The 15,981-nt window shown below is 30.6% G+C and overlaps 1 protein-coding gene across 2 annotated transcripts; it reads right to left on the bottom strand.

Annotated features, from left to right (window-relative positions):
* Positions 1-6,102: 6,102 nt before the first annotated feature.
* On the bottom strand, positions 6,103-15,745 carry LOC139502692 (caspase-7-like). Of its 2 annotated transcripts, XM_071292232.1 has the most exons (6): positions 15,614-15,745; positions 14,600-14,636; positions 11,398-11,651; positions 9,911-10,137; positions 8,372-8,666; positions 6,103-6,479 (listed from the first exon to the last, which is right to left on the bottom strand). In XM_071292232.1, exons 1-6 carry the CDS (start codon positions 15,642-15,644, stop codon positions 6,229-6,231), a joined length of 1,095 nt encoding a protein of 364 aa, XP_071148333.1. In that variant the 5' UTR covers positions 15,645-15,745; the 3' UTR covers positions 6,103-6,228. The 2 variants fall into 2 exon arrangements, with proteins under 2 accessions (XP_071148333.1, XP_071148332.1); XM_071292231.1 differs by lacking the exon at positions 15,614-15,745 and having other exon boundaries at positions 14,600-14,871.
* Between the last annotated feature and the right edge of the window lie 236 nt (positions 15,746-15,981).

Genomic DNA, 15,981 nt, shown 5'->3' with positions numbered 1-15,981 from the left:
CTACCTATTTATATACTTATAAATATATATTTACAGATATCATTTAGTTAATTTTATTTTTCCATTCATAAAATTTTGTGATGGATAAATACACTTTTAAAAATGCCTTCTATTTGTCAACAGAGGGACTCGTTACCATGTGTGTATGCAAGATTTCATTGTAATGTTTAAACTAAAATTATCATAAATTAAGGAATGTATCTCCCGCATGCAAAGCTCTGATTCCTTTCATGGATTTGGCTATACTTTTTAAACTTTTGGATTATAGCTCTTTATCTTTCATATAAGCTCTCGATTTTTACATATTTTGGCCACGAGCATCACTGAAGAGACATGTATTGTCGAAATTCGCATCTGGTGCAGAACAATTGGTACCGTTAATGGTATTTGTATGAAACGTCAATATTGATCCGGCCATTGCTACAAAATGATAATAGAACATTAAAATTTGTTGATTAACAGTTCTTAAATACCATTATTTAGATTATAATGATAAAAATTTGATATGAATGCCAAAGAGACTTAAATGACAGAGAAATTAATAATAATGGATCAACGCATTGTCCTCAATAATTTTCAAAACCCAAACTGCATATATAGACAATAAGGACAAATGTAAAATAACGCAATCGAGATAATAGCGGCCTATTTAATGTACAAGTCAATTAAAAGTATTAAAATTGGCAATGAACGAAAGACATTAAATTACAGGTTCATGACTTGGGACAGACACATACATAATGAGCCGATGTGAAATGTTTAGACTTATATCTCGAATTTGACTTACACAATCATCTCAGTACCAGAATCTATGACAAACGAGACGATATTAATTTTGAAATTATAAATTTCCCAACCTTAGTAGCAATATACAAACTTCACCTTCCAAACTTATTCGATATTCAAGAGTCTGCAGCTCCTACTTAGACTTTGTAAAACGTCATCAGTGTCTAAGTAGAAAATTGATGAACCAGGGGTATGTCAAAGAACGTCTCGTCCTTTTTCTAAAAAAGTTCATCGGGAGGTTCCAAGACCTTGTTGATTAATATCCAGTATCAACTTCACAAATAATACATGATGATCTTGATGTATAGATTCATTTGTCTTTGTTCTATTATTAATATTACTTTTACTGTTGGATTGTTTAATGTGATATCCATTTAACGTGGCTTGGTACTTAAACATCCTGTTAATGTGCTTGTTTTAACATTCAGTTTTTGCTGGTGTATTTTGTATGTGCGACTTTTTTTTTAATGTTTTTTGGTTCTTATAACGTAACTCTGTACTTTAAAAGATTCCGTCAATATGATATTGTTTTATTATATTTCATTATGATACATTTCTATTATGAATTAGAAAATACGTTGAACCACAAACGTCAAAATTATTCAATCGCGTCGTGGGATGAACTATTTGTAGATTCTTATAAATTCTATATAACTTTTGGACTATTTAAAATCTCGGTCTATTTCTGAAAATAATCTACATAATGTTTTAACCCTGTATGCTAACATTGCCCATGTGAAATTTTCAAATTGTTTGTATATGCATTGAACGACAAATTCATGTGACGTATACCTTTCTGACGTCAGACACGCGAGTCAATGAATGTGTTTGTAGATAGATTTTTTTATGTGCTGTTAAATAGTTCCTTTTAAAATTGTTACACAATGATGACTGCTGTGCCCATATTTTGACTATTTTTCTTATCATGTCTCTTTAGGTCACGCATCATTGTGAATATAACGAAATTAGATGAGATTGTCATCAAAGTGAGAGGTTAAGCGCTTTAGAATCAGGTTTAATCCATCATTTTTTACATTTGAAAATGCCTGTACCAAGTCAGAAAAAATGACATTTATCTTTCGTTTTTGATGTTTTTTTTTCATTAGATTTGCCTTGTGATTTTGGACTTTCCGATTGTTTTTCCTCTGAGTTCAATATTTTTGTGATTTTACTTTTTGGTGTAAAGTCAGGAACAGTCAAAATTGAAATCACTTCATTGGTAATTTAATCTGATGCTAGGATGTCCACTAATGTCAACTAAGAGGTGTAAGATGTTTAGTTTCGATGCAAAGACTCTATAAGTGAACCAATATAAAAGACAAATTATGCAATCTTTAATGACCTGACAACAGTATCGTAACTTTTTTTCCTTCTTGATAAGTATGTTTAAAGGTTTTGTAAGCTTTTGAGGTAAATACTGACATGTTTGTGCTTTGTAAAACATATTACCATAAAAGATTTGATGTGAAATACCTGAACGTATAAGATGTCTGCATGTTGAGTCATATTTACGAATAATTTCCTTATACCGATGATAATATTAAGTAAGTGTTTTGAAATGGTGACAAGGGAACGTCACTATCTAGAAATGGATAATTAACGGTAGGAAATGAAAATTCATCTCTTTTATCATAAATGTTTGTATTAAGCTTCCCGTTAATGATATAGATATATATGAGGAAAGGAAGTGGTCATTATTAGTATTAGCTTTATTTAAAGTAAACTCAACAGGATAAATTTCCTTAGTATACATACTAAAGTCGTCAGTTATGAGAGCAAATATATCATTCAAATATATAAAAGTATTGTTAAATTTTTGTATCAAATGTTGTTTAGATGGGTCTTTGCTAATTTTAGTGATAAATTGTAACTTTCAAAAATAAAAAAACAGGTCCAAAATAAGTGGTGTACAGTAAGTCACCGTTGGCATTCCAATGACTTGACGATATACGAAAACTCCAAAGCGAACACAAACGATATCAAGTAAAAATTAAAGCGCAAATATAGTATCAAAGCATGTCCAATTAACATAGTTCTTTTGTTTATTGCTACTAAAAAATGACCAAAAAGAGTTTGAACATATGTTCTCGCATTCTGCCTTTTTAAATGCCAAGTTAATTAGGGATGTGATTTTTTTCTTAATAAGAATAGGAGGCAAAGTGGTATATAGGGTAGAAAAATCAAAACTTGGAACACATTCAAAATCACAAATATATGTATGCAATTTCTCAACTACTTCCAACGAGTTTTTGACACTCCAAAAATAATTAATTCCACTAATTTCAAAGGCCTTATTTAATAAACAATTTATTATCAGATTTTTTATTTTACCTAGTGAACAAGTAAGTAGAATAGACAATTTAGTATGCGAACAATGACTTGAAGATGAAATAAATCTATATTTGTAAGGTTGTTTGTGTAGCTTCGGAAGCCAGTACATAAATGGGACTTTGATTGTATTTGCCTCTGCTTTTAAAGAAGTAGTTGAAATTTTGTGTTTGTTACAGATGTCGTTTTCTGAAAAATGAAGTCAGTTGGAATGTTGGTGAATTCGTGATTTCCTTTTTAAGAGTTTTTGAAATCAACATATGCGATTGGTTAATACCACTTCGGGAAAAGCCCGTTACAAAGTGTTTCTGAACAACCCTTTTCACTGCGGATATTTTGTGATTCTAATGAACATTTTTTTTGTAGAACATGCAGATGATTCAGTTATTATTTGGAAGGGTTTGTACCAGTCAAGGATAATTTTCTGATTGGTCAAGCTCACGCCAAACGATACGCCAAAGATTGCAAATACTGTAAAGTTTGCCATGAGGATGCAATCTGCAACAGCACACGTGTATATCTAAAGCAATAGATCAACAAAATTGTTAAAGAAAATTCACACATATATTTGTCCTATTTGTTTTAATTTGAATTTGATTTGTTTGAATTGGTATCAGTGTAATCTTTCTTTTTTTCTATTTAAACTAATGTTATCAATTTTTTGTTCTGCGTATTTACTTAAATAAACGTCGCTATCAAATTTATCAAACTGATAGTGGTTGAATGAGGTTAAAACGCAACGCAGAAATTTTATTTTGTATGACAATTGGCAGCGCTGCACTCTCAATATGTGTGCACTATCAACATTTGTATATCATTTAATTTTGTATGTAACGCATTTTCTGATTGGCTGATGTTATTTTGTTATGAGCCCATAGACATAATTTAGTCATGTGACCGTAACGTCATCAGTTTTTTTCATGGTTTTCTACGGTTTTAAATGGAACATGTGGAATTTAGAATTAAATTTTAAGAAATGACTGTAATATTTTTTCCTGTCTATTCAAAATAACATAACACATGTGGTGTACACTGTTAAATAACCTGCTACGCGCGTTATTCGAATTCAGTGTGCACACATTTTTTATGTTATTTCTTCATAGACAGAAAAAAATATTACAGCCATTCCTTAAATATACTCATCAAAGGTATCAGGACAAAAGTTTGTATATACGCCTGACGCGCGTTTTGTCTAAATAAGACTCACCAGTGACGCTCGAATACACAAAAAGTGAAAAGGGCCAAATAAAGTCCGAAGTTGAAGAGCATTGACGTTCAAATTACTAAAAGTATACGATCAACACTTTTAGTTAAAACAGTATTTATTAATGAAAAATGTCAAGACAAATATTACAATGTTACATAAAGTTCAGATATGGGATTCGGAAACAAGTTTGGAAAAACTTTTATAAATCCGTCTCCCTTCTCGATCAACACTTTTACGACCCTATCAAATTACTAGAAGAACTTATAAAAATATTCTTATGCTCATAAGACCATGCAAAAAAAGTTTTATTAGGTCTTTCTTTTCTGCAATTTTTTTTGTAGAAGCACGTGTGATCACGAATGTAACATTTCATTTTGATATTTCAGTTATTGGACTATCGTTTAACTGTAACAAAACCATTATATTATAATTAGCTGTCCAAGATTTTTAAGAACATCCCTCCTCTTTCTTAAAAATATTGGACAGTATATGGTTGCATAACTGTTTCTTACAGGTAAATAATATTTCAATCACTGAAATAAAAAAACTATAAATAAAAATTTTGTAACTCAACCAAACTTTATCTTGAGTGAAAAAAAAAATACCTTCAAATTGATTTTTTTAACACTACTATAACATCACAGCCGTTTCCTTATGATTTTTGGGTTGTCTCTTTTAGAACTAATTCAATAATTTGATAATACTCGTTGTAAGTCTTGTCTTCGTGCCTTTAAAAATGTTCTTTTTTCAAAAGATCTATCCTCGTCCGTCTTACGGTAGTCAAAATTTACCTCTAGTATTAGGCTATTTTCTTACTTTCCAATCCCAATCTTATTTAACATTTTCAAAAACGAACGTTTTTGCACATTCACTGTAATTGTTAAAGTTACAGTAATAACAAGTTATTTTTAAAGATGAATTCTTGTTTATGTTCTATACTCGGAACTACCGAGCGATACACTAGTACATTGATTTAACGTTTTCAATTTTAGTTTCATTAATGATACCATTTCTAAAGAACCAAACTTGTCTTTTGTTGTAATGTTGTTGGTTTTTTTTGTTATAACTCAATCAAAATATTGGAGAAATTTGTGGAGTGGCCACAGGAATCAAGCATACAGTACATTGCCGCGGACAAATATTGTATAATCATAGTTACTTCACATAGTTTACAACTGAAAAAAGACCTCATGACCAAATACGAATATCTACGAAATGGATTTACAAGTAAACAAAACACTGCATAAAAAAACAAGACTGATGAAAGCATACCCAAGAAATAAACCGTAACGTTTTGAAAGTATGGGCGGTTACTGCTGTTGAAGTAACACAGCTCGCCTCAATCTAATAGGATACCTACAGGACTCTGCTACAACCAACTCACCCTTTTATACAAAGTACGTTTACTTGTTCGATATGAAATATATCTAGGAGTTGAGATCAAATTTGCTGTTTTACATAAAACTTTGGCCCGTTAATGAAATTTCTTCTTTTTTCTTCTATTCAACATCATTCGATATTTTTGTACACGTGTAATATGCAAACCGCAACCCAAAACCTTGTTTTAATCATCTAGTACGATATTGAACGGTAAGTACGCATCAGGCCGTAAAATAGTCTCTCTCAAATGCAAAAAAAAAACATAAATAGAAAATGTCACTGACACCACAAAGATTAGAAAAATGTGTTGTAAACGTCCTTACGATGAATCATGTCATCATATGTTATTTAGAGTAATAGTCTTGTGTGATTGTGTGATTTGTAAGTATTTGAATTAGGGCTTTAGTACTTCATTTTTATTTGATGCTTTATTGTTTAATAAGATATGATATACATCCAACACATCAGAAAATATTACAAGTTGGTCGTATGAAAGCTCTCAAATTTGTATTCATATAGAGGTAATTTCAGTTGATATAAAAATTCAACTCTTTATAAAAACAATGTTCATACACAACTGTAGTCTTAAGAGGTTGGTATTTGGGGTTGAGGTTGCGTGCCTCAAAATTCACTGCATTGTTACTAGTTATAGCGTTTAAAACATCCATAAAATCAATACGGTATCTTCTGTTTGTCTGACAAAGCTGTTTTTCTACCGCTTTCTTTAAAGAAACAAGCATCCAACCACCTAAGATAGTATTTCCGTAAGAAATCTTTTCTGAAATTAAAAAGGAACAGAATTGAATTTATGAAAGTACTTAAATAATTATATGTATCTGCTATGGTAACTAATTTTGCACTTGTAAGAGCAGACTTGTACCTTTACTGTTAAAATCACATATTATAACAGTACAGGTACAAAGGTTAAACTCAGGAAATACTCAAAACTTCTCAACAGTACAAAGATTTTGTTTGAAAGTTGTGCTGCTGCTGTAAAAAAATCTACTTTAAACGTAGTTTAATATAGTTTATTCTCAAGTTAAACCACTATTTAGATTTAAAATGTTTAAAGAGGGTGGCTTCTTCAACATTTTTAAACATTGTAACCCTGCCAAACTCTATACCTGTCCATCACTTCTCAGGGGAAATACGTTCATGGTTGTGTTTGGTACATATCTTTATTTATTTTCTTATGTATGTTATCATTTTTTTTTTATTTCTCAATTCAAATGTTTCATATTTTTCATGTCTGTTACATTTTTTTTTATGTCGATTACAGTATAGGGGGATTTCTCATTATGAAAGGCTGCCTTTATATTCTTACATCAACTTCATTTATACTGTGTTGGATAGTTGAATCATATCACATCTTCTTTTTTCTTATTATACTTTTGGTTATAATGAATTGACAAAACATGAAACTTTATATAGACACACGGGTGTCACATGTGCAACTGGATCTACTTTACCCTTTGCTCTATTTGGTAATATTTGTTTGTCTTTTATCTTTTATCTTTTTTTTTTTACAATGGCATTGTCTGTTAAATTTTGAAGTTTTAGAATATAATTAATATAATTCGTATACTTATCAATGAAGAATTATATGAGTTCAAATCTTAATGTTGATTTTATAAACAAGTATTAAATTAGTAAAATAAATGAAACTAGATGTGTCAAAGCGACACGAATGGCCCCGTCTCAAAACAATCTGCAATTGCAATAACAGATGTGGATACAAACATGATGGTAGTCTCACATATTAAAAATCAGCTCAAAATCTGGAGGCGTATAGAAAGAAAAGGCTGTATAACTGAGATTTCAACAATTTTCAAAGTTGTAAGCCCCTAATTTTGGTAAAAATTAACGGAGCGGAACGGAGTTTATCTGTAACTCATCATGGTTAGTTCCCATACCAAAAATCAGCCCAATATCCAACAGCATTTAGAAAAAAGGTTCCTATAATTGTGATTTTCAAACATTTAGAAAAGTCCAAAGCCCAAAATTACAGCAACAGTTAGCTCAACGGAACGAAACTTAAACTTGATCTGTAACTCATCATTGGTAACTCACTTATCAAAAACAAGCCCAATATCTGTAAGTGTTGAGAAAAAAATATCTGTTAAACTGTGATTTCAGCAATTTAGGCAAGTCCATACCAAGTATTTTTGGCACAAATAAGCCGAGCTGTACAAAATTTAAACTTGACCTGTAACTCATATTGGTTAAATCACATGCCCAAAATCAGCCCAATATCTGAAGGCATTTAGAAAAAAACTCCGCACAATGGTTTGTTGCGGAATTAAGCAATTACGGAATTACGGACTAAGGGTAAAACTAAATGGCACCGACAACTTCGTTGCGGGGTCATTAAAATCAATAAATAGATCCTAGGAAAATAGATTTGAAAAATTGCAATAACAAAATATTTACAATGTATATTGTGTTTATTTCAATGTGCATAGCGTTCAGTTGTCTTGTATGATATTTCCATCATGTACTAACAGTAAGTCAACCAAATGACATTCTCATTTTTTCAATCATTATAAATTTAAATCGTTTTATCTGAAAATCCATCTTGAATGCTCTTTAAAAAGTCACCAACACTTAAGGTAAAAACGTACTAAAGTTAAGTTGATAATTACGAAAACAAAAATGCCCCATTTTAGTTACCTGAAGCTGATGAATAAACGACAAGGGTATCATCAGTACATGATTGATCTAGAATAGATATTGTGTCCTCATTTTTGTTCAAACCAAACAATTGACCAATTTTATGGAATATACTGGCTTCTGTGGTATCCTTTTTTGAAACATTTTTTTGGTAAGCATTCAGCGAAGGTTTGTTTTCACTTGGACACTCAGAATATGACATCTTATCAAATTCATCTGCAGTTCTATGGATTGGTATCGTGTGCCCATGCTCTTCATCAGGTATTGTAGCATCATCCATTCGTAAGCGACTGGCCTGTAAACAGAAAGTTGAACATGAATGTATATGAAAGACAAGCAAGTATTGCTTCAAAAGTATTATAGATCAATACTTGGGAAGTATATACAGGCTGAATACAGTTAAAGTAATTTCTGTTTCCCTGGGTGCGCAAAGTATTTAAGAAAAATAAAAAGATGGTATAACTCATGAGCGTTTGTTATTTTACACAAATACATTTATTGGTAAGATTTCAACATATAAGTAACTGCAAATTGCCATCAAAACTAGTACTGATCCATTCAGAATCATTTTTTGATTTATTGTTAAAAACATAGTGACGATGCAAGCCGAGTTTTTTTTTGGAGATCACTAACCTCTATTTTATCTGCTGATCAATGATTTAAAAGTTAGCTATACTGTCAAAACTATTAACAAAAATGATGCCAAAGACTTTAAACTGTTTATGAAAAATTGAAATACAAAATCATTGGTCTATTTTTAGAACTATTCTATGATATATGACTCGTAAGTCAGTTTTTGGCTGGATTTTTAGGAGATAACTGTATTGTATTTTAAGCTCCTACGGCAATAAAGTTCACTGGCGACCCGTTAGCGGAGACAGTAAACGGGTATTTGCGACCATCAAATCCCAAATTGATGCCGTCGGAGCTTAAAATACAATATTGTTATCTCAATTCTAATGAAACTGACAGAAAACAACGTTAAAACATGTATTTAAAATCTGTCATATGCCGTCTGCGCTTGCACGTACTTCCCTAAGAATCAATTGTCAATTGATGCCATGTAAGAAAGTGACGTTATCCAACCAAAATGAACGTTACAAACGTTGTTGCATTAGAATGGTTGTTTTATTATGTATGTATATTGTGTATGAACTATTTTTATTGCAATCAATATGTGACACTTTAATAAACAAATTATTTATTTATGAATACAATTACACTATTTACCTGAAACAAAACAAAATCAATTTTAAAACGTAATTGATCATTTTCATTCAATCATATTAATACTAAAATTACTGGAAATTTTTAAGGTTTTCACAGTGGATGTCTTATGAATCCGCAATATACCGTTAGTGGCAAGTAAAATACGCATCAAATAATTATAATGATTCCTCATTTCTACATACAACAGTTTATCAAAAAACATATTGCATTTATTCAAAATTTTTGTTTTCCAAAAAATAATGTTCCATGTAATTTCCGTTCTTCGTATTTTGTTCACTTTCTTAAATAGTTCAATCTATTAATACAAACCTGAATAAAAAAAAGTTTCGGTTTATCTTTTAAGGCGTTGACGTTGTTTAGATCGTCTATGATACCTTTCGTTGAAACTGGAACGTTGTCGACTCCATATATACAATGCTCTCTCAAAAGCACTGACTGCGTTTTATCATTTGAATATACTTCTAATTCACCACCATGACTTGCAAGAACACATGCAAAACAGTCTGACATGCGATAAAATCCAGGTTGTTTGCAGGCTTAATAAAACAAAACTATAGTTACTTGTCAATATATTATCAACTTACATTTTTTTCTTTGTACAATTTGTATATCAAGAGATAGCTTCCGTCGATTGAAAAAAGAAATCTGTTTAGATAAATTTTAAACAAATACAACAGTTATTATTAAAAAAAAAAGATGTAGTATGACTGCCAATGAGACAACTCTTCACAGGAGACCAAATTACATAGAAATTAACAACATTAGGTCACCGTACGGCCTTTAACAATGAGTAAATCCCATTGTCTGACCATCTTATACGTATCTACTATACCATGTGCGTATGTATAGTTATAGTTGTTATACCAAACAATTTGATAATCAGTTAATGTTGGAAAATTAGTAAAAGCCTTGAGACATAACACACAATACGTCGCCTCTTTTATGTGAAATCTTGATACAAAATATTTGTTCAGTTAAAAAATGATACAAAAATGGCACGAAGACGATATTAACAAATTGTCAAGATGTATGAAAAATACTGGTTACTTTGTTTAAGGTGGTACCTAACACTACAGGGAGATAACTCTGTAAAGTCAGCTAAACGTTTTAATTACGTTGTATTGTAAAAGGAATATTAAGCTTCTCAATGATCAAAATTGGTGTTTGTCAAATTGCTATATAACCAGTGTATTTTTTTCTGACAAAACGGTTGGTTCAAAAAAATTTTAATTTTTATATTTTTATTAAAGTCTCAAAGTAAATACTTTGACAAAATTTTATGAAAATTAAACGAGCCAAATTAATTTTAGTGAAAGTGTTGGGTACCACCTTAAGTTATCTATTTGTTGTTTTTGTTTCTCGAAAAAAAAGCGGACAGGGAAATAACTTTATTCGACACTTTTTAACAATTTTTTCAGACTAATTGCTTATTCTCATACATTGTTTTATTTCAAAATTAAGCATCAGGATAAACTGATAAAAGATATCAAAGCTAATTATCAGTGGTTCTTCCTTTATAGGAATTAGTGAAACTAAACAGACGAAAAACTTGTTCTTGCCTAAACCAAGTAAACACTAAAAAATGTTCCAAGATAGAAAATTGTACATAAAGCCCCGAATCTTCAACGAATTACACTTTGCATTTGATGCATAATGAATAATGACCTTATAACCCGTTTCATAAAAAATTGGTATCGTTCAATATTCCAAGTTTTTTCGTCCAAAGATATGTTTTAATGATAGAAAATATCTTCATACAGATATATAACATATTCAGGTTACAATGTTTCACTGACCTGTCTGTATGACCCATTTTATTTTTTCTGCAGTTAAATCCTTGAAAATCAAAACTGTGAAGTTTAAATGTTTTCCAAATGTGTTTTTCATCAGTTCTATTTCGTTGTCACAGTAAAATCTTCTGAGCCTTTCTGTTTTGAAGTTTTCATTACAAATTATTATGGCTAAGCCTCTGTATCTATTGCTGCAATCATACTCGTCTTCATTAGATGGTGTTGTAGGTTCTAATTTTGAAGAAGCTGAAGTCAGGACGCTTAATTATAAAGTTATACAAATGATTAAATAGATAAATTGTATGCGTCCTCATTAAATTATATAGAAGACAAAATCGCATCTACAACATATGTAGAAGAAAACGTGACACAGCCTTTAAAATCAATAGGATTATTTTCTCTTCTCTTATATCTGCTCCGCATTTTCGTATGCTATACACTGAAGTAAGACACGACCTTGTGAAATATAAAAAGTAATCTGATATATTGGACACAAAACATAAAATAAGATTAATGGTATCGAAAATATAAATATAAACTAATCCTATTTTAACCCATACTAACAATAAAGCAATGGTGAAACAAAACCAGCATAAGAACAACCTACACATCTACTGTTTACAAAATCAAAATAATCATCTTGGTCAAAAGAAGGGAAAAAATAAAATTGTTTACCTGCAAAATAATTTATTTGGATTTGTACTTTTACTGATTTCACCACGGGTTAACAAGTACGAAAGCCCCGATAAATATGTTCTTTTCTTACATCTCATAGGACACACACTTTTGAATGGAATCGGTCTCAGTGAAGACAAATATTTGCAATCCCATGAATAAACGAGCTATTACGTGAAAACGTACCAAACTGAATCAGTGATATACTTAAACTTTTTAGTAAACATAATACGATAGATTTGAATAAATTTAAATGATAATTTTACTAATATGCAAAAACAAATGGCTTACCACACATCTTTGATTCGTTTGTTTGTACGTTTCCTTGTTGTGACGATTTTCGGTTTCACTAAAGTATATTAGCATGTTTCTCTATTGTCATAAAAATTCATAATATCTAATAAAATTAATAGATTAATCTAACAAAGTCATTTGTAAGTGGAAAATAGTTTTAATATCAATTGCATGTGTTTGCTTTCCCCTCACTGTGATTAGAGTAATATAACTCTGGTCAATTCTCCTAACATTCAATCATTATGGGAAAATGATATAGTTCTATTTTCATTTATAGTCTTTTTCAGAAAAGTTCTAATTGTTTTGGGTAGGTCCCAATTACAATTTTACACTCGAGAATTCAGCATCAGTTAGAAGTGGTGGCTATGGTGTACTGTTTTGTGTTTGTGCGTATGTGTGTTTGTGTTAGGCGTTATTACACTTCTTTCATGTATTTGTCTTTAGGGATGGAGTAAAGTGGATAAGTTACATCAGCTTTCTAATTTATTTGAGTTCTGGCATATTGGTATACACCATGTCGATCTTGGAAACAAATGTCTTTACGAATAGGAGCACGAATGCTGTTGGACATTTTTTTATGCATACCACAATTTGAAACAGTGGATTCTTGACAGCACAAAAAATGTTTTTCACCGGCATATAGTACCTCAAATTAAAAGTAGGAAAAAAGTGGGTTTTTTTTTTTTTTATTTCCAGGATATGGCTTTAATAGAGAGCAATTTCATGAATACTTGAAAGATGTTTTTTCTGTGACATAGTCACTTGTTTCAGAATATTTCCCCCTATTTACCTTAATGATATACTAAATTATAATAAAGGAACTTTTTATTGAAAAACGAGTGCCTGTGATTTGTTCTTGCTTACATTTGAGTGCCTGTAATTTTTTTTTTTGCTTTCATTTGAAGTACAAACACTTCCAACAAATGGAAGATTTTAACGACCTTGACTGGCTATACAGCCCTTGCACGGTCGGCACAAACACTTACAGATAACAAAAACATATTTATAAGATAACAATATAATTCTTTATATTGGTATATATTAATTTGAAACATTCCAAAACAAATTTACAGATATACACAAATGTCTTTGATAAACTAATTAAAAATACGAGTAAACTAATTAAAAATACATTACAAATTTTGAATTTTGATTTTTCAAATTCAAGAAAAAAAAACTACATGTATAAGTTAAAATTATAACTCTGTTCAAGGTAGACAATCAACATATTGAATTTTTGAAATTCAATATAGACTTATAGTTCAAATGAATATAACTCTTGTATGCAAATGACACATCAATCGAATTTTAGCTGCGAATTTGTCCGCCACATTCAAGAAAGATGCTAAACTATCAATATAACCACAAGTTGTTAATCTATAGATACTGATGACTGATGAATGCTAACCATAGTAAAGAATATTTGTTTGAATTTTTTTAACATTTACTCAGAAGAATGCTCGAACTACTTGACTCTCAAAGCTCATAATAAACGTGTTTACACACTGATCTTATACGGTTGTTTAACATTACAAACCTGTGATCGTATAAGACACTATACATCTCGTTTGCTTGCATTAACTTATCAAAAAATATATTTATTGTAAGCCTAAATATTTCGACATGTTGTTTACATTCCATAAATTTTTAAATTCTAATTGTGTCACAAAATCCGGTTAGGATTTGACTAAATACTGATATCCTGATATTTTCCCGTAAAATGCTTATATTCATATGTCATCGTTCAATGACGTCAGGTAGCTCATATATAATTTAAAAAAACAAACATATGACGTGAGAGTATGATTGAAACCCACCAAATACAACATTCATATTTAACTATCGATTTGGCTCAAAGCGTTTAAAGAACGTCAAGTTAGAATTTATCATGGACTTTTCTTTTATAATATGTTCACTCATTATTTATTCTGCGTACAATATTTTTTTCTCTCTCGATTGATTCTCAATTTTAAGTACTTGACACATCTTTTTTAAATAATTTCTTAAGTTTTTCAGCTAAATAATTTGTTATATAATCAACACAATTATATGGATAACCATTATTTTATGTTATTTACATGTTACAGTTAAAATGACGAAATTGTCATTCCAATCATACTGAATAACTCAATTGTCGAAATATCATCTTTACAAAACGATGATGCGTTCTTAACTGAACTTGAATTTAATTAAAGACGAATAGTATAAGAGTTAGCCATTTTACTCCTCAAATATTTACCTGTCAAATATGTCTTCAACAGCTTTTTGACTGCGAACTAAAATAGTAATAATAATTGGCTTGTGATGTACAAATGTTATACATAGTTTCATTTTCTCATTTCTCAATTTCATTATCATGTTGTAATAATCCTATGGTATCTTTGCCAAGTTATTATAAACAAATCATATGGATATTTGATATCCTTGTCTTTGAACTAGCTTTTCTCTTTAATTATAATTAGGGGTCATTTTAAAACATAAACGATAAAAGATATTCTTCACCAGATGCGCATTTCGACAATCAATAACGTTTCAGTGATGCCTGCTGCAAAAATATTTGTAAAGTTACACACGTGTTTTAAGATTTCACTTATCTATTCATTTTCATTTTCTGTTTACATTTATCATGTCCTGGCATTTTTGTCGGTGTGTTTTTTAAGTTTTGAGTTTGAATATTTCTTTTGTATATGGCGCCGTTCTTTTGATTATAGTACTATTGTATATTGAATTAGTTATTAACGCTATGGGTCGATCATTAATCAGCAATATCAAGTGCAATCACTTTTTTTTTTGCCGGGTCTGCAATAATTAGTCCTTTGGTTTATATTTTGTTTTGTGGACATGTTGGTTTCTGTATCGTCCTAGTTTTGTCGTGTTGTTTTTATACCCCACCGAAAGAAGAGGGACATATTTTTTCTGGTCTGTGGGTCCCTTCGTTCGTTCGTCTGTTCATCCGTCCGTTCGTTCGTCCCGCTTCAGGTTTAAGATTTAGGTCAAGGGAGTTTTTGATGAAGTTGAAGTCAAATCTACTTTAAACCTAGTACACGTGTTCCCCATGATATGATCTTTCTAATTTCAATGCCAATTTTAGTTTTTATCCCAATTTCACGGTCCACTGAACATAGAAAATTATTGTACGAGTGGGGCGTCTGTGTACTTGGGACACATTCTTGTTATTATCAAGTGTCGGTAACTTCCAACTCTATATGATAATGTGTTATTGATTAAAAGATGTATAATAGCTGTTACATACCTTTATTTCCTATGTGAACCATAGACGCCATTGTAAAGAAAGCAATACCTTATTTTTTTCTTCACGGTATAATATTTATAGAGTAATAATCTCCATATAATGTTTTCCAGATACAAAAGATGATTGATATTTGCGGAAAATGTGACTTCATACGTTGCAGTGGTGATAAGATAAATTATTTACATCACGTGAAACAACGTTTAAGGTTTTTATCTGAAGTGCACAAAGTGCAAGCTAACAAACAGTGACATGTATTTATATTTCTATTTGAGATCAATGTCCATGCGATTGGGATAAGTTATAAAACCGACATCATCATGTGTTTTCTAAAAAATATTTACATAAATGTGTCCGAGAACTCATTCACC

This window comes from Mytilus edulis, chromosome 14 (genome assembly GCF_963676685.1).
Source record: "Mytilus edulis chromosome 14, xbMytEdul2.2, whole genome shotgun sequence".
Classification (NCBI taxonomy): Eukaryota; Metazoa; Mollusca; class Bivalvia; order Mytilida; family Mytilidae; genus Mytilus; species Mytilus edulis.
This window is presented reverse-complemented; position numbering and strand designations above follow the sequence as displayed.

What these genes read in the sequence shown, in the direction of transcription:
- LOC139502692 (XM_071292231.1), bottom strand. Translation starts at nt 14,718, where the DNA reads ATGATAATGAAATTGAGAAATGAGAAAATGAAACTATGTATAACATTT. An exon ending in GTTGAAGACATATTTGACAG is followed by an intron (nt 11,652 to 14,599) that starts GTAAATATTTGA and finishes TTTATAATTAAG; the next exon opens with CGTCCTGACTTCAGCTTCTT. An exon ending in CGAAACTTTTTTTTATTCAG is followed by an intron (nt 8,667 to 9,910) that starts GTTTGTATTAAT and finishes TTCTGTTTACAG; the next exon opens with GCCAGTCGCTTACGAATGGA.